This window comes from Ovis canadensis, chromosome 9, assembly GCF_042477335.2.
Source record: "Ovis canadensis isolate MfBH-ARS-UI-01 breed Bighorn chromosome 9, ARS-UI_OviCan_v2, whole genome shotgun sequence".
In the NCBI taxonomy this organism is placed as follows: domain Eukaryota; kingdom Metazoa; phylum Chordata; class Mammalia; order Artiodactyla; family Bovidae; genus Ovis; species Ovis canadensis.
The window spans coordinates 99,101,452-99,124,653 of NC_091253.1; the positions used below are offsets into that span (position 1 = coordinate 99,101,452).

A 23,202-nucleotide genomic window follows, 5' to 3' on the forward strand; every position below is an offset into this window, starting at 1 on the left:
GACCATAATCTCTTACCTTTTAAACTTCATGTTTGGATTTTCAAAAGCAAATGCTATATAAGAGCATATTCTAGGTAAGCTAAAAAGAGAATTAACTTATTTCATTCAAACTAGAAAGTTAAGTAAGAGGGAAGCAGTTTATAAGTTTTATATAAAAAACACTCTGGAATAGTTTTTAGGCACTTTGCCATAGAGACAGGAAAGTTTCAGAAGCAATCTTAGAAATATGTGGGATACTAACAAACTGAATGTAATTAAGGCAAACAAACGATCCTAACAAAATCAGTCCATTAGCTGGCAACTTAATACTACATAATTTGAAGTAGTATAACTATGCTTTTATCCTTCCTTTGGGCAAGGACACGTCAAAGAGGGACAGAAGGTAAAAGCCAAATTTCTAAAGGATCCAAAAGGAGAATAAATGTCCACAATTTAAGCCTTGGTATTTGTCTCATGTAGATATTAATTATTGTGGCCAATGAAATGCCAAGATCTTTAAAACGAAGGCTTTTCAATCAAACCACATATATTTGTCCATAGTGAAAGGAAACCAAACTTCTAAACATAAATGTAAATTCACCCTAAGTAAGAATTTTGAATCATCTGACTACTTAAACAAAATTCACAGATTTCAGAATATTACATATTATAGAGTAAAAGCAAGGAAAGCTATTTGCTATTTCAAGAGGAAAAAATGAAGCAACAAATACAGGGCCAAATATAAGGTATACGAAAATAACAAAGGTGCAACTTACAGGTGAGTTTCTGGAGGCTTCTTTCAGTTTTGTCATTGTGGTTTGAAATGTTCCAATGAGATCATGTGACCCATCATTGTCATAATCATAACACTCTACCTATAAGGAAGCATAATAAAAATATATAAAAATCACTTTGTTTAAAAGAATTGGTTGCAATAAATGGGACTTGCCAAGAAGTGCACTTTTAATTAAAATAAGTGAAAATGTTTAATACACAGTCCTACTTGGAGAAGTAGGAACCAAGTTTCTAGAGGAATAATACTGAAACCCTTTCAAGCCCTGGCTATTCTTGGGATAAGATTCTAAGACAGATTGCAGGCACATGAAAAACACACATACTGTTGAAATTCCATGTTGAGCAGTTTCCAGTTCTCGTATATGCCCTTTACAAGTTCTAATAAAATCGAAACGGAATTAGACCTTCTCTCTCATCCACTTTTCACTTTGCTATTTTACAGTGGCTAAAAGCCATTATCTATCTGAAGGAAGAAAGGAAGTCAGTATTCTAAGCAGCTAAAAATCATATAATTAAATTCTAGATGATTTATAACTATGGAAAATGTATTTCACTAGCTGAAATCTGGTGAGGCTTGGCTTCTTTTAGGAATTAGATTCAATGAAGTTGGATTTGCATCAGTCTGAGGATCACAACTCCCACAATGAAAAGGAAAATTCCAGGAAAACAGTATTTAGCCCACTGAGGAAGTGTCTACACTGGGTCATCACAATGCTGTTTCCATATAAGACAAGGCCAAGTCCAGTCTGAGCTATGCCTTCCATTAAATGTTCACTATTTCTTAAAACACATGGAATAGAGCTGAGAGTATCTGATTTCCATGTTGGCAGATGCTGTCAAAGTGTAAATATTCACAAGAATATCAGAATAATCATTGCAGTGAGAAAATTAACATGGTGTGAACTCTTAGCAAGCGGAAGTGTTCACTGTGATCATAAAGAACTTAAGCTTTTACACTGCTTTATAATTACAAACATTTCTTCCTGCAAACATCCATTACATGCGCTACACACAGCATCTGCTGAGGATGCCAGGCAGACAGAAGAATTTAATGGTCTTAGAAAAGGACCTATCTTGCGTGGTAACCGACAAAGTAAATCTGTGCCAAGGAAACTTTTGAATACTTCTAGAGCCTATGATTTAAGATAAAAGGCCTATAATTGAAAAGCAATTTGCATTTGCCCTATGCTATAATCCTTTACCAAGTTATATTAATCATCAAGCTAAAACACTCAGGATTTATATATATTCACCAAGCAAAGTGATTTTTTTTCCTCAGTTCTATGAAAAGTGAGTTGAGTGCTTATCAAAACAGGAAGTCTTTCACTCCATATATTTTCATTATTTTTCAAGACTAAAAATCAAACAGTCAATAAATGAAAACAAGCTAGATCTAGAATGGCAATTCTGAGTAACAGTAAGTGCTTTTATTTGTTTCCAGCACTTCAGTCAGTAACTCTTGATCTATATATCTGATACTCATTTTTATTTTTTCATACTCAATTTTTAAACCGAAAGCCCTTTATCTGACAGAAAATGAATGACATCAATAATTTTCTAGAGGAATTAAAATTAAAGTTAAAATAATATTTTAATAATTTCATTTTTAAGAGGTTTTTTTTAAAATTACAGAAAACAGAACATTGCATTTTAGATTTGCATTCAGGCAACTCCAATTTATACCTAAAGACAACAAGATCAGGCTTTGATAAGACCAAGATTTTATTCAAACAAAACTTACGGAAGAGCTAAAACAGTTCATGTTTAGACTGTCCAAAACTTCTGGGAATGCAAAAACATTTTTAAAATGTAATTCCTGATAACTCACTATAATAAACTTGTAAGAAAATTTCACTGTTGTCCCATTAAAGACAAATGTTAGATGTTAAAGGAAAATGTGACATTTATTATGCTGACATGTGTTCGGATACAGTTTGAGGCAAAAGGTGTAACGATTTATGTCATTTAATTTCCCTTCTCAAAAATTCGAAAACCAATACTATTAGCTGTTTTAAACAACAGCTTCAATAGTCTGTGAACCTGAAATGTACACATATATACATATTGCATATGTATATATGCAAAAGACTGCACACATCACACAATACTACATTCACTAATGCATTCTCAGTTTAGACATGCATGGTTATTTTTCTTATTTGCACAATTTTATGAAAATAATAATCCATGCTAGAATGGCAACACTGGGACATTCACACTGCAGCAAAGAAATTACCAATGATTCCGACTCTACTCTCTGCTCTATAACTCTTTACTACACCTCTAAGCAATTTCCAAACACCAAGAGAATCAGTGATGGATGACTCTCTGATGACTGCAAAGAAATACAGAACTCAAGAAAGAAAGACAGAGATGGGGTGGCGAACCAACTGGCGTATAGTGAAAACAAGTGGAGAATCTTTCAAGAATGAAGACATTCATCACAGAAAGCTCAAAAAATCGGTTTACTTACTATAACAAAATAGCCCTGTGAGCATGACACTGTGCACAAAAAAAAGAAGTTTAAGAAATATTGTTTCATTGTTAATATATTATTACAAACAATCAAACAGAGTTTAAGCATTTTTTTCCTAGCCTTTCTTACTTCTTAGATCTAATGAAGCCTTATTACTTTTAATGTGAAAAGCAAAAGGTCTAGATTTAATATAACAGTAAAAAGTGTCAACTACAGATTGGCCCGCTCTGTGGGGGCTTGCCATCACCTCTACAGGGATTAAATCAAGTGACGCTGCAGCTGCAGACCTTCAGTGGCCCCTGAAGGAGTTCATGGTGGAGAGCAGAAGTGAGGCACTCTACGTTCAGGGAAAAACTGGCAGGACAGGTCTTCAGACAGTTAAATATTCTCAGGAGCTGATTTTATGAAGCCAATTCTTGCATTTCCGCATATCTAGAAAAGCACTAAAATCCTTCACGGTCACGATGGTTTCTCATGACCAGCAGAAGCTTCACAAGACTCGTAGAAACCTTTAGGGAGAACCTGTGCTTGGTTGCATGTATTCCCCCCTTTACCAAAATCACATAAACACTGACCTTTCCCCTGCCTCTCTGGAACAGTTTCTCAGAGCTCTCCGAGGTGCTGTCTCTGCAGCCCTCAGATTGTCCCCAATAAAACTTGACTCAAAACTCTCACGCTGTGCATTTTTTCTAGTTGACCAAAGTAATGTGCAAGGCTACTTTTCTATTTATTTTGTACCAAAATTTTCACTGCTGTTTGAAATATCACACAAATCATATTGATCTTTAAAATTCTCTGAAAAATGAGGAAAAAATTTATGGATCTAAGAAATGAAATGTTTTTCAATAATAATAGCATTTCTACTGTGTTTAACAGTTTATGAAACTTTTCACATACATTAATTTATTCCTGATTTTATTTTGCTATGTAGACATTATGTTCTCCATTATATAAGTAAGGAAGTTAAGTAAGGAAGTTGGAAAACCTGTTCAAGATCCCTTAGCTGGTTAAAGGTCTAAGTCAAGCCTTGGACTGTGGTTTGACTCAGATCCCTTCATCACCGTGCCTGCTTTCACTATGCTAATTATCAAAAGAAAAAAAAAATAAACAAAAAACTCACCCCAGTTTGCTGACCTCTGCAATACATGAAAAGGCTCTTATAGGGAATCTTACGTAAAGAAGTGACTAATATAAAAGTGTCTTTAAAATAATACATCTATATTGGCTATACGTGAAAACATTAAAAAAATTCTTAGCTATCTGCTGCAGCTCCCTGCATCTACTTTGCTTTCCTTTAAAAACTCTACAACTAAAGCCATCCAAATAAATACAAATAATATAATATAAATATAATATAATATAATATAAATAATAAATTATACCTTCCTCTGAGCTCCGGGAGCTGGTGATGGACAGGGAGGCCTGGCATGCTGCAGTCCATGGGTCGCAAAGAGTCAGACATGACTGAGCGACTGAACTGAACTGAAAATCAGTGACGGGAAATGTCACCACTATTGCGCTCTGCGCTGAAGGCAGAAGGAAGCTCTGGGTTCTCAGTTAAAATAATACCTATTTTTATTGCAAGGGACACACCAAAGCCAAAGAGTGCAGTTAACTATTTCTATTCACAGAGCAAAAGAATCTTATTAAAAAGTAGGGAAGACTTAAATATTTTATTTTAAAAAATGAAGAATAAAATAAAACCCACAATGTTTGATTAAGCATTCAACAGGTCAACAGATCACTAAAATGGCTCTTCTCCTTTAGACTGACTGCTTATCAGAAACATTTCTATTTTAGCATTCCTAAATATAAATAAAATTCAAACTTACATCATTTACTTTCTTTAAGTACTAGCCAATGAATTAATTTATAAAAGCAGTGAGTGTGTATGTGTGTACATGATATATATATATAAAATTTCAAATTACCTTAATAGTTTTATCCATATCTCCATAGCACAAAGAGTTAAGAGAGATCTTAAAAGGCTTCCAAACAGGATTCAAGTTGTTTTTAACAACCTATTAAATAATAATAATAACAAAAACCAGTTAGAAAAACATTCCATTCATCGTTAATGTTCTGCTCTTGCCTTTCCCAGGTTCCTACCAACTGCACCGTTCATTCTTCACCTCTTCACCCACCCAACTTCATCAGTGAAAATCTAGCTAGGACCATATTATACACCTGTTATATGCAGAATGTGAGGGACTGTCTAGTCAAGGTACATTCTGAGAAAGAAAAAAAACTGGGAAATACATCCAACCATTACAAGACGCACTTAAAAATTTCAGAAGATTATTGGTTTTGTTGGAAACCAGAGTTTTCACTGCAGGACACAAGATTCAAATATGGAATAAGAAAGGTTGGGAAAGGATCTTGCTATATTTGATAACGAGAAAAATGGTATACATTTATGATTTTAGGTTTTTTTAATGTGTAATATATAAACATATACACACAAACGTATTTCTCATTTCCACTGAAAAGGTCTAGAAGTGCTCAGCAGTAATGAGCACTCATACCCTGCTGTGCAAATCCTACCCTCTTAAAGGAAAAATCAGGCTTCCTAAGACAAATAGCTCATTCCAGATGGGATAGGGTAAGTACAAGGTCAACTGACAACACAATTTCACATAAAATAAGTTAGTGCTTAAAGACTAATTTGTTGTTGTTTAGTCACTAAGCTGTGTCCAACTCTTTTGGGACCCCATGGACCATAGCCAGTCCACCTCTGTCTATGCGATTTCCCAGGCAATACAGAAGCGGGTTGCCATTTCCTTCTCCAGGGGATCTTCCCAACCCAGAGATCGAAGCCGTGTCTCCTGCGCTGGCAGGAGGGTTCTTTACCACTGAGTCACCTAGGGAACATAATAGCCAAATGCAAAATGTGAACCTGGAACGGACCCTGCATTAAACAATACAAAACACACAAAAAACGTGTTTGGGGAAATTGGGAGGATCTGAAGATGAACGGGATAGTAAATCACGTTACTAAATCAGCGCTAACTCTCTCAGTTATGGAGGTGTAGAGAAATGCCTTCGTTCTTGAGAAATACCTGTAGCAGTTAAAGGTGAAGAGCCACGATGTCTGTTGCCTACATTAGGATAGTTTGGCAAAAGGTCATGGACGTGGGCGTGAACAAGAGAGAACACACTCCCGTGCGCTGGTGTGGCCATTTGGTAGATCTAAGGAAGGACACACTGGCATACATTTCAGTGTCCTTTACAGGATTTTGGAAATAAGGCGGAGGGACTTCCCTGGGGCCCAGAGGTGAAGAACCCATCCGCCAGAGCAGGAGACACAGGTTCAGTTCCTGCAGCACCCCACAGGCCTTGGGGCAACTAAGCCCGTGAGTGCCGTGACCGCTGAACCCGCACGCCTGGAGCCCTCAGCCCACAGGAGAAGCCAGCAGTATGAGAAGCCCGGGCACCACACTAGAGAGCAGAGCCCACTCACTGCAACCGCGGAAAGCCCGGGGGCAGCAGCAAAGAGCCAGCTGAGCCAAAAGTAAGTAATTGAAAAAAACAACTAAGCATAGCAGCACTTTCTCATTAAAAAAAAAGAAACGAGCATGCTGGCCTTGTGTCTCTGGCAGTTATATACGTCTGAATTTAGATGAATAGTTTTATAAGTACATAAACTTTTAAAATTCAGATTATCACAATTCCAAAGGAAACTTCAACCCTACTTTTCAAACTCAGATATTCACCTCCGTTCGATGAACCATTAGCCAGTTTCCATCAGATGTCTGCTTGTGGAATTCTAGGTAAGGATCTGACTTTCCAAATAGATCCTACATTAAAATAAAAAGCAAAGCAATTATTCTCCTCCTAAAACATGCAAAACCACACTTTATACATGTTACATGTCTTTAGTACCTGAAGTTTAATTCTATAAACATATAAACAGATAGACATATAAACAGATAAACATATATAGAGAGAGATAGTACAATACAGCAATAAATACAAATCCCAATACATTCCTCACAAACATAAACCTGCTGAAGTCTACGAGGAGAACTTTTAAGGCATTCCTGATAAATGCTCATTATCCTTACACCCTTACATCTCAAAACACATGATGGCTTTAGAATACAATGATCAACAGAACCCATTATCAACCCAGGACGCTTTTAGCTTATTTTCATTATTAGTATCATTCACTCATTCACACAGCACTAAGTAATTTTATCTAAATGATCCCGTACAGTAGTCGTACTAGCTCCACGAGAGGCAGGACAAACTGGATTCAGAGGAGTTAAAGACTTTGCCAAAATCACACAGCTAATGAACTGATGGATCTGAGCCTTGATTTCACATCTTACCCTGCTATGTCCAATACCCGTTTGGCAATCCCACACGTTTCTTTGCACAAACGCAAGGGAGCACAGACAAGGAGACACATGAAGCGCACAACAGAAGTGCTGGGAGGGCACAAGATGTGCTCTATTTCCTCTGTGATTCACCAGGCACAGCTCTCCTGTGCAACACGCGAGCACAGTGAGTGTCCAAACGTCTCCTTAGCGCCATCTTACCCACATACACACACAGATGCTCTTCCACAGGGACATAAAATTCTGGAAAGATGTACAAAGGTAAAACTCAGATAGTAAGATTGCAGATGACTTTACCTTCTCATTTTTATTTATCTTCATTTTGAAACTTCTATCTGCCTTAGCATATATTACTTATTATTTGTGAAAGTGAAAGGACATCTGTTAAGCCCACAGGAATGCATGCACATATGTTCCTAAACTGAAGATTTGTTTCAGTACTGAATTTACTTCAATATTAAATTAAGAACTAAGATATTATTTCCCTCCTCGGCATACTTTAATGTTAGGAAAGGAACACATCCCTCATAGTCAAAAATAAAAACACAAAGACTACACAGAACTTTTAAAATTTAACCTTCTCTCTAAGAAGAATTTAAGCAATGTAATAAGCCTCTCTATGCTCCATTTTATAAAACTAGGAACAATATTATACCCAGAGAAGCTAACTTTCCCAAAAGCACATGAACATCCTCTGTCTTTTTTATCTTGGAGATAATCTTTTGAGAAAGGGAGAATATCATTACTACCATATTGAAGGTCAAAAAACAGACCCTGCTTGACAGTTCATGAAGCTGTCAACAGAAGAGCTAAAATAAGAAGTAGAAGTCCCTGACTCTGACCTCCAGGATGAGTTAAGTCAAAAGAGCAAGGCAGAGAAATGCATGCGTGATGTTAATATATCATGCTTCACTTAATCAAAGACTGGGGCTGGGCTAGGGTATGGAAATGTAAATATATACATACACATAGGCGTGCACACTCATATCTACCTATATGACATATACATCCATATCTATCTATTTGTACATTTATATATACACAGAGAGACACAGAGAGACACACGTGTACATACACACCAAAAAAACCCCTTAGTTTTTTGGAAAATGAAGGATTAAGCCATTAAATGTAAGTTTTACAAATGAATAAAATACAGCAAGAGAAAATACTGCAGCGTGGACAGGGAAAGAAGCTAAATTTCTTGAATATACCTTGTTTTCTGTTAGCTTTGGAACCATCTTATACATGACTATAAAGCAAAATTAAACCAAAAAAAATTTAAAGCAATCTCTAAATATCAAAAGCAAAATCTGATTATGTGTTAATGTTACAGCATAACCACTCAGAGAACAATTATTCCTTTAAAACCCAGGAATTAAATTCGTATAATTCAAGTGGAATATATAACCCTAAAGGCAAAAAAAACACTTCAAAGAAAGTTCAAGCTATTGTCAGTAAAAATATTTTTGCTGTAACATGTATATTTGTATTTTTAAACTGTTAGATATTATATAGGGCAAAACATAAGCAGTTATGTTAGTTTCCTTATGAATCAACATTTGACATATGTAAAAAGAGGTGCAACTACAGAATTAAAGAAATAACAGCCTTGTAATTTTACATTTGAATTGGAATTTGTTATACAAGTTTACGATTTAGTTTTCCTTAAAAAAGAAAAGACTTTCCTATAGCTATCTACTGAAAAGTCCTAGAAAGAATGAGCAACAGCAATCAATAAACATTAAACACCCCTAGTACCACATCGTGGACTCACCATAGAAAGGCTCCCTTTAACCTGCCAATCTGGGGCAGAAATTAGATAAAATAAGCATGGAACATCTGTCATGCCACAAAGCAAGAAGCTAGCCAAAGACTTCTGAGACTGTGCCAAATGGCTCAGGAACAAACTTAAATAGGTTCCCTCCCATAGGTCAAACTTGGGACACTTTAAGCATCAATAAGATTAATAGAGTTCCTAGAAATACTAAAAAAAAAAAAAATTTAAGCTCTTCTGTAAAAGTCAAGTTTACAGAAATTTATTCTTCTAAAAAATAGTAAATATAAAAAAAAAATCAAACACTTCAGCTTGCCTTTTCTGGACAAACTATCTTGGAATAAATAAATGCCTAATGTGAAGAAAGATACTTCTCTCTAGAGAAGTATTCTCGGTAATAAAAGAAGCAGCAATGACAGCATGAGAATAACAATATTTTAAGGCCCTTAATCAGAGAAGGCAATGGCAGCCCACTCCAGTACCCTTGCCTGGAAAATCCCATGGACGGAGGAGCCTGGTAGGCTGCAGTCCATGGGGATCGCTAAGAGTCGGATACGACTGAGCGACTTCACTTTCACTTTTCACTTTCATGCATTGGAGAAGGAAACGGCAACCCACTCCAGTGTTCTTGCCTGGAGAATCCCAGGGACGGGGGAGCCTGGTGGGCTGCCGTCTATGGGGTCGCACAGAGTCGGACATGACTGAAGTGACTTAGCAGCAGCAGCAGGAAGGCTCTTAATAAAATAGTATGTTTAGGTAGTTATCATCAATGGTCACTAATACCCCAAAAAACAGAACTTGACAATGTGAGCCTCTTGATGGAATTAGTGTCACCACCTATGAAACTCATACCAATTCAAAATGCCACGAGATCATACCTCTAGATTCAATTTCAGCTGATAGAAATCAGGAAATAAAATATGGAGAAACAAACATATTACATGACATCACAGGGATTTAACTAGCGTATACTGTGTGTGAAAACTTCTATAGGACAAAGGAGTCAATTTATTGAATAAATCCATGGATGGATGGATAGGACAGAGGGAGAGAGAGGAAACAAGAGAGCAATAGAGACAGAAAGGGAAGGGGAGAACGTAAAGGTTAAAAAAATGTAAGAGACACATTAAGCAACTGTATTATTTTAAAAGTCTTTAGAGATACATCTACATTTACGGATGCAATGATATGCTGTCTGGGAGGAGAGAAAGTAGACAGGGTAGGGATGAGATAAAATTGGTCATGAGTTGTAACATTTTTAAAGATAGGTGGTGGGAACACGGAATTTTTTAGAAATACTATCTATTTTTGATAGATTTTTTAGATATTTTAGATAGATATTTCTATATCTATTTTTGTGTATGTTTACATTTTTCCAAAATATTTTTTTAAAGATAACTAGCTAGGTCTAAGGATATCTGGCTGGTCTAAGATATTTGCAAACTGCATTGTAAGGTAGATGAAAATGATAAAGAATATTGATTGCATTATAGAATTACAAACAAAAGTCACTCAAAGAATTATTCCAATCCAAGGTATACACTACACTTAAGTGTTCTTATTAGTATTCATCCTAAATTTTGAATGCAGAGAGGAAAGTGAAAGTGAAAGTTGCTCAGTCGTGTCCAACTCTTTGCGACCCCGTGGACCATGCAGTCCATGGAATTCTCCAGGCCAGAATACCCGGATTGAGTAGCCTTTCTCTTCTCCAAAAGAAAAGGCTTTGCTGAATTTTGATTCAATATCTGTGCTTCAGTCAGTCCAATTCTTTGAGACTCTATGGACTGAAGCCTGCCAGGCTCCTCTGTCCATGGGAATTCTCCAGGCAAGAATACTGGAGTGGATTGCCAAGCCCTCTTCCAAGGGAATCTTCCAGACCCAAGGATCGAACCCATGACTCTTATGTCTCCTGCACTGGCAGGCAGGTTCTTTACCACTAGCGCCACCTGAGAAGCCCCAAAGAGGAAAATCTAATCAATAAAGCATGGAATTTTAGCTTTTTTCTTTAAGTAATTCAAATACACTCTAAAATATCTCTTACAATAACGTTAATGTTTGTATTAACTCTTCTTTTAAGCTATACAAACTCTTTGGTTACATCCAGGGGAAAGAGGTAAAGAGAAATATCTTCTTCTTAAATATGCATCCATATAGAAAATAGAGTTTGGAACTAATACTCCAACTGATGTTTAGATGATAGAGTTCATAATATTAATTGCATTATTATTTTCTCAAAAAGTAACCAATGTGAGGGGGGAAAAAAGATGATATCCTTGTTGAAATCTGCATCACCCACCTACCTTATTATCCAGTTTTCTTGCTTCCATTTCAAACAAGACAATTCTGTTATCCTTTATTTCTTCAGCTGAAATCTATGAGTAGACAAGGTAAGTAAAAGAAAATGTTTTGGGGATTCTGATACAGTCACGAAGTACTGATTTAGTCTGTTATCTAATAGTATACAAAGTCTACACTAACATTGTATAGTCTAAAATAAGTAACAAAATGGTACTATTAAGAAAGAATTGTCATTATTTCCTTTATGCATGTGAAATAAATATATTTCCAAAATATGCCTAATTTACATTATGCAACTGTCTTTTTAATGTTGTTGCCGAAACTGGATCTTCCTTCTTCTGATGGAAAAAATCAAAGCCCTGCACAGCACTGGTGAGAGTTCTCCAGAGATGGAGAAGCATGGGTAAGTTACACCTAGAGAACATTACACATTCAAATATCAGCTCCATATTTTTCATCCAAGGTAACTGAAAGACTCACTCTACTCAAAAACAAATTCTAGGCTGTGATGGCCTCAAAAGCCATAACGCTACCTACTTGCAATGATCTCTGTTCCCCACATAGAAGTCAACACCCCCAACAGACTGGACATTCTTTGGCATCTAAACTAGAGCAAACAACTACTCAGAGAAATGTGTTTGATAACTGCAATAATCCTGAAACACGACTCTCTCAGCCTCCCATTCCCAGGCAGAGCTAAAGCAAGACAGCTGTCTCTTCAGACAGCTGTGACTACCTGGACAGCAACTCTAGAACATTTAGAACATTTAAAAGCATGGCACTATATAATTTGAAATCTAAAATAAGATAATGCATATATTCACTTGCCCAGGTCCAGCAATCAGCAAGGAAAAATTTAGCTAAGAGGACGGATAGCAAAGTGCACACGCACACACACAAAAACACAGTTAAGAACTGAGCGGTTCAATGGCCACGTCATACTACAAGATCATTCAGGAATCAAAACCACTATGGAAAGTTTCTGTCATGCCGAGGGGCCTATGTTTGATTTGCTGAGAGCCAAATTGATCCATTCACATTATTAAGTAATTTCTTCCTACTCTGGGAATTGATGCTTCCATCAGGAAGAAGCAAGCATTACCACGGTGTGTGTGACTTTCTTTTAGGCACAGCACAGTTTCCATTTGCGATCACTCTAAGGCAAGTCAAGGGAGGGTGGAGGGCGACATTCAGGATCAAACGATAACGCCTACTGTAGAATCTCTGTCTGATATACACAGTCTCAGCTTGTCCACTTGTGCTAAATCTCAGGAGGCAAAAGACTTGTATTTTAAAGGATCTTATTTTACCGTAATGCTCCCTTTTCCTGCAGGTCTGCCATTTTTAAGCACCAGTGGTCGGGTTAGCTTCTTACTGGAAACAATCTGTTAAAACCGGAAAGTGATACAAAGAGCTATTTCACTTCAACATGTGAATGCTTAAACTAAACAGTTTTCAAAAGACGGTTGAGAATAAAGTATACAAAGTTATTAGAAATGGAAACATTAAGTTCATTCCTTAAAGATTTGGAGATTACAAAATGCATCTGCACCCAAATGGAAAAAACTTCCAAGGAGCCAATCCTGGCGGATAAAATCTCCCCAAACCACTAGTTTCTTTATCAACCACTTCAAATTCTTCCTTGTAAAGAAAAAAGAGGGCAAGATCCTCATGACATATACAAATCACTAAGCTGAAACAAAACCCCTATAGGTAACAAGGGTTTCCTGTCAATTTTTCAACTGACACATAACTTCAATGTATAATCCTCATAAGATATCATTTTGATTAAAATAATACAGTAAGCACACATACTTTCACAGGTATGTTTCTCAAATTTGCTATAACTTTAGATATACTGTGATTTTTTTCCCAAAAAATAAGTACTTCTTTAATTTTCTTTTTGATACAAGTATCAAAGTTTTAGAAATCTGACCAGCTCCATGTTGTCCTTGAGACATAGGAAATACAATGATCTCCAAAAAATTCAAGACTTAAAGATTAAACTCATAAAAGACAAATCTTAGATATCACCCACTGAAAAAAAATAACTCCTCCCTCCGAAAATCCCATAAACACGGCCACTGTCTCTCCTTAGAAGTCAAACCGAGCTGGGAGCACAATGGTGAGCCCACAGATACACCCGTGCTCCGACCCAACCTGTGATATCCTAGAAAGACAGAAAATTAAGCGACTACAATAAAATATGGTAAACATTTAGGTAGAAGGAGTGGAGAAGACCACCAAGTGAGCACAGCACGGTGACCCAAACGACTCTAGGGTGTCAGAGAAGGCTTGCGAGGGGGAGTTGGGTTCATGCCCAAGGCAAAAGGAGGAGCAAGCCAGGAAAAGGGACTGTGCTGGGCTATCAAGGGGTCAAGAGGCATCGGTCATGCAAGTTAGAAAGTCAGAGAAGTTGCCATCGCCTTGACAGCATTTACGACCTCAACGTAAGAACAACACTGTACTGAAATCTGTAAAGAGCAGACAAGCAGCTAGAGTAATGGTACTATTCATTGAAATGGCAAACGGAACATCTTTAACTCATGAGAACTAATACACACTTTGCAAAAGAACCATGGTCCCTACCTCATAAAAAGTAAGATAAATTCCATAATGTTTAAGGCAAACATAAGCTCAGTTGCTCAGTCATGTCCGACTCTTTGTGGCCCCATGGACTGTATCCCTCCAAGCTCCTCTGTCCATGGGATTTTCCAGGCAACAATACCGGAGTGGCTTGCCACTTCCTACTCCAGGGGATCTTCCCAAGCCAGGGATCAAACCCAAGTCTCTGCATTGCCAGGCAGATTCTTTACCACTAGTGCCACCTGGAAAGCCCAACAATTAAACTAAAGAGAATTTATCAAAAACACCTGATGCTTTGGCTCAACTGTAGAAAACACCTGTACCATTCGTACTCACTTGTCCAAGGGTACATTCACATTCTCCTAAGAAGTCATCATCGCTCAGCTCGATAGTTTTGTTATCGATGTCATAGATCCCAAATTTCAATTTCTGAACCACTTCAAAGTAGTAATCAATAATAAATGTCTTGGAGAATTTGGGGTTCAGGCAATTCTTAATCCTTTCTGTGCGCTCAACCTAAATTCAACCCACCAAAACAAAAAAAGTTTCTTCAGATCAAAGGTGTATTTGTTTATTATCTTTATATACTACATGTGTCTAAATATTGGTATGATAGCTAAAGGAAGCATCTATATGTATATGAAATATTTCACAATCAAGGACTAATTTGCCTGAAAAACTGCACTAACAGATGAGATGCTTTTATTTTTTAACTTTTTAAACAAACTCTTCATATTGTGAAAAAAGCAACTCAGGCGGCTTTTCAGCTGCAAGTATTTAATATTACCTCATACCACTGTTGACCGCTCGTATTCAAAAATAACACACATAGAGGGTCTGACTTTGACCCTATGTCTTTATCCAAAAGATTGTCACAGGAAATATTCAGCTCCACCTTTGTGACGCACTGGGCAGCCATCTCTTGAGCTGTGAGAAAAAGAAAGAAATGAGTAAGCCAGTGAAGCGGTGCCTTTAACAAGCACACGCCTTCCTTGGGATTTCCCTCAAGGTTCAGCAGCTACAACTCCGTGTTCACTTCAAGCCCGGGTTTGATCCTGGTCAGGGAACTCAGACCCTGAAAGCTACGTGAAGCAGCCAAAAAAAGGACAAAGAAAAAGGCACACGCGTTCTTAATGAAACACCTAAATTCTTAGGACACACAGTCAGAACAGGAGAGCAGAGTGAGCTTGCTGGAAAAGACTTTGTTGTATGTGTCTCCAGGGGACTCAGATGTCTCATTACCCCATGCCAATCATACTGCTTCCGCCAGATTATCTTGCTGGGATAAAACTCATTTTACAGTGTGACAATAAAATGCAGCTTTCAAGATGGCAAATAAGATATATTAATCTTATCATTTCCCTGTACGTTTTACCCTTCAGAAAAAGTCCAAGTATAATCGTGACCTTTCACTTAAAGGCAAACATAGCCTTCTGCTACAAAATGAGACAGATTAAACCTCAACCTTAATTTTATCTTTATTTATTTGACAAAATACTGAGTGAGATACTTGCTGTTTTCAAGGAATTTTGGCTAAGACCCAGACCTGGGGAATAAAAGACCCTCACATACACCCCTCTGCCCCTCCCTGCACGTTTTCCAGCAGTGGTCCTCAAGCCTGACTGCTCTTAGAATCACCCGGGGCGCTTTCAAAGCCCCTGAGGCTGGTGGCCCGCACAATGAGATGTGACCTAACTGGTTTAGGGTGCAGCCTGGGTGTTGCTCCTTGGATAATTTCCATGTGCAGACAAGGCTGACAAGCTACCATCTACACAACATGCTCAGCTGCTTCAGTCGTGTCTAGCTCTTCACGGCACGATGGACTGTAGCCCACCAGGCTTCCCTGTCCATGGGATTTTTCAGGCAAGGATACTGGAGAGGGTTGTCCCTCCTCCTCCAGGGGATCTTTCCGACCTAGGGATCGAACCAGTCTCCAGTGTCTCCTGCATGACAGTGTGTGTCCGTCGCTCAGTCATGTGTCTGACTCTTGGCAACCCGTGCACTGTAGCCCGCCAAGCTTCTCCACCCGTAGGATTCTCCAGGCAAGGATACTAGGGGTGGCTTGCCATTTCCTTCTCTGGGAGATCTTCCCCAGCCAGCCATTGAACCTGGGTCTCCCGCATTGCGGGCAGACTCTTTACAGTTTGAGCCACCAGGGAAGGCTGGGTCATTACAGCCTGCCTGACAGGTGATTTCTTTACTGCTGAGCCACAGGGGAAGCTCAACCTACAGTGTGTCCAGCAAGCGAGCATGGCTTCCCTTTCCTCGAGACTTGCTGATAAACGCTGGAGCTGGCCTCACGTTCACTCACCCTGCTTGCCCCAACTCCCTGTCAGGATACGGAGAGGACCCGGGAGCGGGTGGAGAGGTGGGCACTGGCCCTGAGACGCAGACGGGGTTGAGGGTGAGCCCTTTCTTCCCTGAACCAGGGGAAAGAAAGGGCCTGCAGGTATCAGAAGAGGAAGCGGGCATTGCACTCCCCAGCTGGAAGTCCACCTAGCTGGCAGTCTAAAGGAAAGTGAAGCTTTCGGGTCCTGGCGGTAGAAAGGTACCCCATCCCTTAGAGCTGCTGGCAACATCCTTAGAATGTGGAGTGGTTAGTGCCCTCTGATCTCCACTTTGAGCTGAAATTCTGAAAATACAGTAGAATAAATCTACTCATCATCTTGTTACAGTCAAACAATTTCTGGGCTCTACAAAACGTGTGGTCAGGTCTGAAATAATTAGGACTACTATTAGAAGGGGCTTCCTAGGTGGCCCTAATGGTCAAGAATCCTCCTGCCAGTGCAGGAGACACAAGAGATGTGGGTTGGACCCCTGGGTCAGGAAGCTCCCCTGGAACAGGAAGTGGCACGCGTCGTATCCAGCTGCCTCAGTCGTATCCAGCTCTTTGTGACCCTATGGACCGTAGCCCATAGGCCTCTTTTGTCCATGGGATTCTCCAGGCAAGAATCCTGGAGTCGGTCGCCTTGCCCTCCTCCAGGGGATTTTCTTGACCCGGGGACCAAACCCGCATCTCCTGCATGGTGGGTGGATTCTTTTACCGCTGAGCCGCTGGCGGAGCCCAGTGAAGATAATCCTTCCATGTAAAGTCAGTCTCATAGGAAAGAGACATCACATATCAGAAGAGCGTTATTTTTCCCCAACAGTGCTCACCCAAGAGGTACAAAAACAATGTGGCAGGCACACCTGATTATTTAGTAGTATTAAACTGCTGACAGCTACACTACTGCATGGTAGCCAGGACCCGAGTTTCCCCCATTAGCAGCGCTCCTCGCCCCGCCTGAAAATGACTCTAAATGCAGCACCATTTTTATCTAGAAAGCCATTATGACTGAATGGCAAATGGAAGAAATTACATAAACACACTGGTCTGAAACATTCTGAATATTTAACATGAAGATGTTATTTTCATTTCCTTTCTAAGTAATTATCGAGCACAGAATAATTTTTATTCAATTATATTAAAATGTTCAGCTTTTTAAAGAGCAATAGGCCTTCGTTCATGATGGAAGAAAATGAAGCAACTGTTTTGTATCCTTTAGTATGGAAAATAGGAGACGTGGCTGGGACAAGCAGTTGGGCAGAGGAAGCCATGTACAACTAAAGAGCAGGCTTACGTCTTTCACTCCTCAAAAGAGCAGGGTGACAGGGAAGATAGGAAGGGTCCCCAGGATCAGACAATGGCTTCTCTGATGGTACAGACCGCTTAATGGGGAGTCATCTGGTTTCTAAATGCAAATAACTCCTAGAAAGCATCTCGGTCATTCTCCGAGTCACCCGAACTTTCCTGAATCAACACTATATAACACAGATCCATCAAAGGAATTGAAAATTAAGGCCTAATATCTTAAGTAGGACCCGAGGTGTGAAATTTAAGGCATATGGTTTTCCCCACGCCCTCGCTGAAAATCCTTCAGTCTCGTCTGCTCCCGCGTTTCCATCATCCCTCAGCAGCAGAGGCCGCCTGCGATAGCCCCAAACCTCTCCAAGGTGGAGGCAAGAATCTTCCTTCACCCACAGTCACAACTTCAGGTATTCCATAGCACTCCTTTGCCTACTGTAATAGTCTCCTAAAAGTCTTCCCACCCATCTTCCCTCAACTCACATCACGATTTTATCAATTCTGATGAAAAAAAATAATAATAATAACCATTACTGGCTGTCCAGGGCGTACCCTAGTCCACTCAGCTCTGCCTGGAATTCACGGCTCTTTTTACAGCTGTTGCATCCTATCCAAACAGCTGTTTCTGATGGTAGTGGGTTTGCAGCATGCTCAGCATATATTAGACACACTACAAAGTGTAGTGATTATTATTTTATTAAGTACTCAAGTATTTCAGTTGGTTATCTCAGCATTGGTGGCTTATTATTAAATAGTAAGACATAAAGCACCTTTTTCATCCTTGCTTATAAAGAACATCTTGGAATGATGGCACAATAACCTCTGGAATTTACACAAAATGAATTTGCCAAAGGAGTCAGCCTTGACTACAGGCAAGTGCTGCTGCTGCTGCTAAGTTGCTTCAGTCGTGTCCGACTCTGTGCGACTCCATAGACGGCAGCCCACCAGGCTCCGCTGTCCCTGGGATTCTCCAGGCAAGAGCACTGGAGTGGGTTGCCATTTCCTTCTCCAATGCATGAAAGTGAAAAGTGAAAGTGAAGTCACTGAGTCATGTCCAACTCTCAGCAACCCCATGGACTGCAGCCCACCAGGCTCCTCCGTCCATGGGATTTTCCAGGCAAGAGTACTGGAGTGGGGTAAGTAGTGCTAATTTTCCCAGATCCTCTCGGTAGAGTTTATTCATCTGAGCAACTACAACAGTTGCATGGGGCCCAGCGACACTAACATTATTTGCCCTAAAGCAATCGGGAGGGAAAAGTCGGTGCCCATCCTCCAGTGCCTTTAGTACACTTCAGTCTTTGGCTACAAAATGATGAGTGAGTGAAAGTAGCTGAGTCGGGTCCGACTCTTTGTGACCCCATGGACTGTAGCCCGCCAGGCTCCTCTGTCCATGGCATTCTCCAGGCAAGAATCCTGGAGTAGGTTTCCATTCCCTTCTCCAACAAAATGAGGAGTCTGGCAATATTAAAATGCCCACAAAGGTTTCTCCTGGTTCCAGCATCATGACTCACTAACTGATAGCCACAGCGTGTCCTGCACGACCTCCTCTGAAAGGGAACCGGGGCCGCCCTGGGGCGGCTGGAAGGCGGCCCAGCAGCATCAGCAGTGCATGCCTAGACAAGGGCTCTCAGACTGCATGACTCCCAAAGGCAACAAGGATCCCCCTCCAAACAAAGTGGGAAAAGGGTCAGATGGCAGTAAATCCAGGAGCCGCCACCCTACCTGGAAGCCCCAGGTCAAACCAACAGATGTATATTCTAAGAGGGTACTATATACCTGCTGTTGCTGCTGCTAAGTCGCTTCAGTCGTGTCCAACTCTGTGCAACCCCATAGACGGCAGCCCATGAGGCTCTCCCGTCCCTGGGATTCTCCAGGCAAGAACACTGGAGTGGGGTGCCATTTCCTTCTCCAATGCAGGAAAGTGAAAAGTGAAAGTGAAGTCGCTCAGTCGTGTTCGACTCTTTGTGACCCCATGGACTGCAGCCCACCAGGCTCCCCCGTCCATGGGATTCTCCAGGCAAGAACGCTGGAGTGGGGTGCCATTGCCTTCTCCAACTATATACCAATCACTGCGCTAAGGACAGGGGGCTGGGGGGAGGGGTGCTGCAACAATAGAAGATCTTGGAGCTCATGATGAGCACACTGGGCCACCCAGTCACTCAACACAGTATCTTCCATGTGCTGTGAATGCCGAGGAAGGAGGGACGCAAACAGAAGGCAGCATAAACCCCTGGCTCTCTCTGTGTACAGAGATATCCAAACCGTGGCTCAGACAGAGCAACAGGACACCTCGGAGGTTTTTAATCCTCAAAACTGAGGATTAAAACTATACTCCACTATAAAAGCATTCGCATTCCTACTGTCACTTGCTACTGGATTATTTTGCCCCTTTAAGTAGAGACTGGGGGAGCGGAGAACGGAAGGACAGAGGGAAAGGAAAAAGTTAACAATTCCATTCATCTGGATAATCTGCGGGTTTGCCTTCTGCAGTTTTCAAAGCGCTTCCAAATAATATATTTTATTCTGTGCTCTCCAAAAAAAATCCTAGTGAATTGGCCAGGACAAGGAGCACTACTATATGGTGAGAGGTCAATACATCATAGCTATAACTATAATAGTAAGCCTGCAAATAACTAGATTGCCTCTGAATATATTGATAATTTTTAGCACATTGTTACGTTTTCAAAACAATGCATAGTATCCATTTTAAAAAATGAATTTATCCAAAAAGGTTAATTACCCTAGATAAATAAGTAGCAAGGCCAAAGAAAGCACTTAGATTATTCCCCCCTCTTGCCAGAATGCCCTGAGGGCACTAAAGCTTCTAATTAATCATTATTTAATACTGCAGCAATATTTTCTAATTAATTTCCTTATGACCTTTCAGTTAGTGCGTCAAATTAATATTCAGCCCAGCACAACTTAATGAATAGGATTGTACAAAATTAAAGATTAATATTTATACTATAACTATTACTATATTCTGAAACAAATGTAAGCAGGATAACAGTAACTTGCCAAAGACTGGGAAGAGCTGAAAGGTTTATATTTACATCGCAGCAGTTTCTCTTCAAGACAGCCCATGAGATTGTAAACTACTTCGGGCTAAGAAAGTATTTTCTCTGTGAAGTCCCCACACACACAGATCTACACAGGGTCACGGGATCTCAGTGTTCTCAGAGGGCACTGCTGGACCAGCTTAAGGTGGCAAAACTATCCTCAGAACACACTGCATTTAACAGCTGAGACTCTGAGATCAAAAACCTCACAGTAACAAAAGTCCACTGAGTTTGCCCAGTATTCAGAAGATAGGGATGCCCACAATTTTTTTTTTTTTTTTATCCTGGCCGTGGGATACTACACATGGGGATAGGGAATGAAGTACAGATGCATAAAAACAGAGAGAAGGGCACGTGTTCTTTTCAGTGTGCAAAAGGAACCGGCAGGAGCTCACCGGGACAGACAGGAAGCAGTTCAGTGTCAGTCACACCACAGGAGGGCAAGCGCTGCAGTTTCTGTAGGCCTCGGGGTTCTTTCAGTCGGGAAAGCCAAGAGTGGAGTCAATTGCCTTAACTCCTAAGGCTTCTTCCCGTTAATGTTCTGTGATCCCAGTTTAATGACAGTGAATAAAGCACTTGTTTAGGAACTAGTACTGAAGGGGTACCAGCTTGCTGGTAGGAAGGTAAGTTATGACCAACCTAGATGGCATATTCAAAAGCAGAGACATTACTTTGCCACCAAAGGTCCGTCTAGTCAAGGCTATGGTTTCTCCAGTGGTCATGTATGGATGTGAGAGTTGGATTGTGAAGAAAGCTAAGCGCCAATGAATTGACGCTTTTGAACTGTGGTGTTGGAGAAGACTCTTGAGAGTCCCTTGGACTGCAAGGAGATCCAACCAGTCCATCCTAAAGGAAATCAGTCCTGAATATTCGTTAGAAGGACTGATGTTGAAGCTGAACTCCAATTCTTTCGCCACCTGATTCAAAGAACTGAGTCACTGGAAAAGACCCTGATGCTGGGAAAGATTGAAGGCGCGGAAGAGAAGGGGACGACAGAGGATGAAATGGTTGGATGGCATCACCGACTCAATGGACATGAGTTTGGGTAAACTCCGGGAGTTGGTGATGGACAGGGAGGCCTGGCGCGCTTGCAGAACATGGCGTCGCAAAGAGTTGGACACGACTGAGAGACTGAACTGAACTAAAGGAGTTCCTACTCCTTTAAAAATATTTTTTCTTAATTTTTTTTAAGGGGAACAGAAAATTTTAAGAACCAAGAAGAGAAATAAAAGAAAAAAGATACAGGTTTCCAAACTGTGTTTCCCTCCACTGAAAAAGGTATATCTGAAAAAATATATATATTCAGATACTTTCCCACTGAAGGAGGCACCTTCACTTAAAATTGTTATTCAATTCTCCATCCCAAGATGACTTGAAAAATAATCCACATCAACAAACAAAACAGAGGGCTCAGTCTATTAGGCACAGGCAGCATAGCAAGGAAGAGAATTTTACAACCGTCCACAGAATCTCACATTATTAACTCTCAGTTCATATCATGGCAGGAGTGAAGGAATCAGCTTTTGGCCACTGTTTGTTTTTTCATTGAACTTCCAGATTCTTCAATTATCCTGAATAAAATCTAAACCAACACTATTGCTGATACTTGGCCATGCAGAACTGGGGTCAGCAGAGGTTAATATGAAAGAGTTGTCACTTGACCCCTCTTTCTTTAAACTCAAGGAGTTAGTGCAGTTTACCCTATCCTACCCACCACAAAGTGCGGAATCAATCAAGGCCCCTTCCTTGATTTCTCTAGGAAATTTCTGAGATACACTGGCCTGGTCTATCATTCAGTTTACTTACCATGTGCTTCAGGTTGTCCTGAGTTACTAAGCCCCTGGTTGCTGTACATACACTTTAGAAATGTCACTGATTATTATACTTTCAAGCATATCAAATGAACAGTTCACCATAAGTAGTGAGTGAAGTGTTAATAAAAGAAGTAATGATAACATCATATTGCCTCACCTTATGAAATATGCATCTTGGCAAAGTTAGCTACAGAGTATACATACCTTTCCCTATCTCCAGTGGATCTTTCTGATAGTTCAGTTGGTAAAGAATCCGCCTGCAATGCAGGAGACCCCGGTTTGATTCCTGGGTTGGGGAGATCCCTTGGAGAAGGGATAGGCTACCCACTCCAGTATTCTTCGGCTTCCCTTGCGGCTCAGCTGGTAAAGAATCCGCCTGCAATGCAGGAGACCTGGGTTCGATCCCTGGGTTGGGAAGATCCCCTGGAGATGGGAAAGGCTACTCACTCCAGTATT

At 40.1% G+C, this 23,202-nt stretch overlaps 1 protein-coding gene across 6 annotated transcripts in view; it reads right to left on the minus strand.

Annotated features, from left to right (window-relative positions):
* Positions 1-23,202, minus strand: part of CPNE3 (copine 3) — a 49,660-nt gene that overhangs the window by 20,453 nt on the left and 6,005 nt on the right. For 3 of the 6 annotated variants that reach the window (XM_069600666.1, XM_069600665.1, XM_069600668.1), the window contains exons 2-8: positions 15,036-15,175; positions 14,585-14,764; positions 12,973-13,047; positions 11,665-11,736; positions 6,964-7,047; positions 5,182-5,271; positions 756-854 (exon numbers count right to left, since the gene is read on the minus strand). In XM_069600666.1, the coding sequence (XP_069456767.1) occupies positions 756-854; positions 5,182-5,271; positions 6,964-7,047; positions 11,665-11,736; positions 12,973-13,047; positions 14,585-14,764; positions 15,036-15,167 (732 nt within the window). In that variant the 5' untranslated portion in view covers positions 15,168-15,175. Of the gene's footprint in view, positions 1-755; positions 855-5,181; positions 5,272-6,963; positions 7,048-11,664; positions 11,737-12,972; positions 13,048-14,584; positions 14,765-15,035; positions 15,176-22,950; positions 23,123-23,202 lie in introns of those variants that run through there. The other 3 variants (XM_069600667.1, XM_069600670.1, XM_070292518.1) reach the window with 2 other exon arrangements.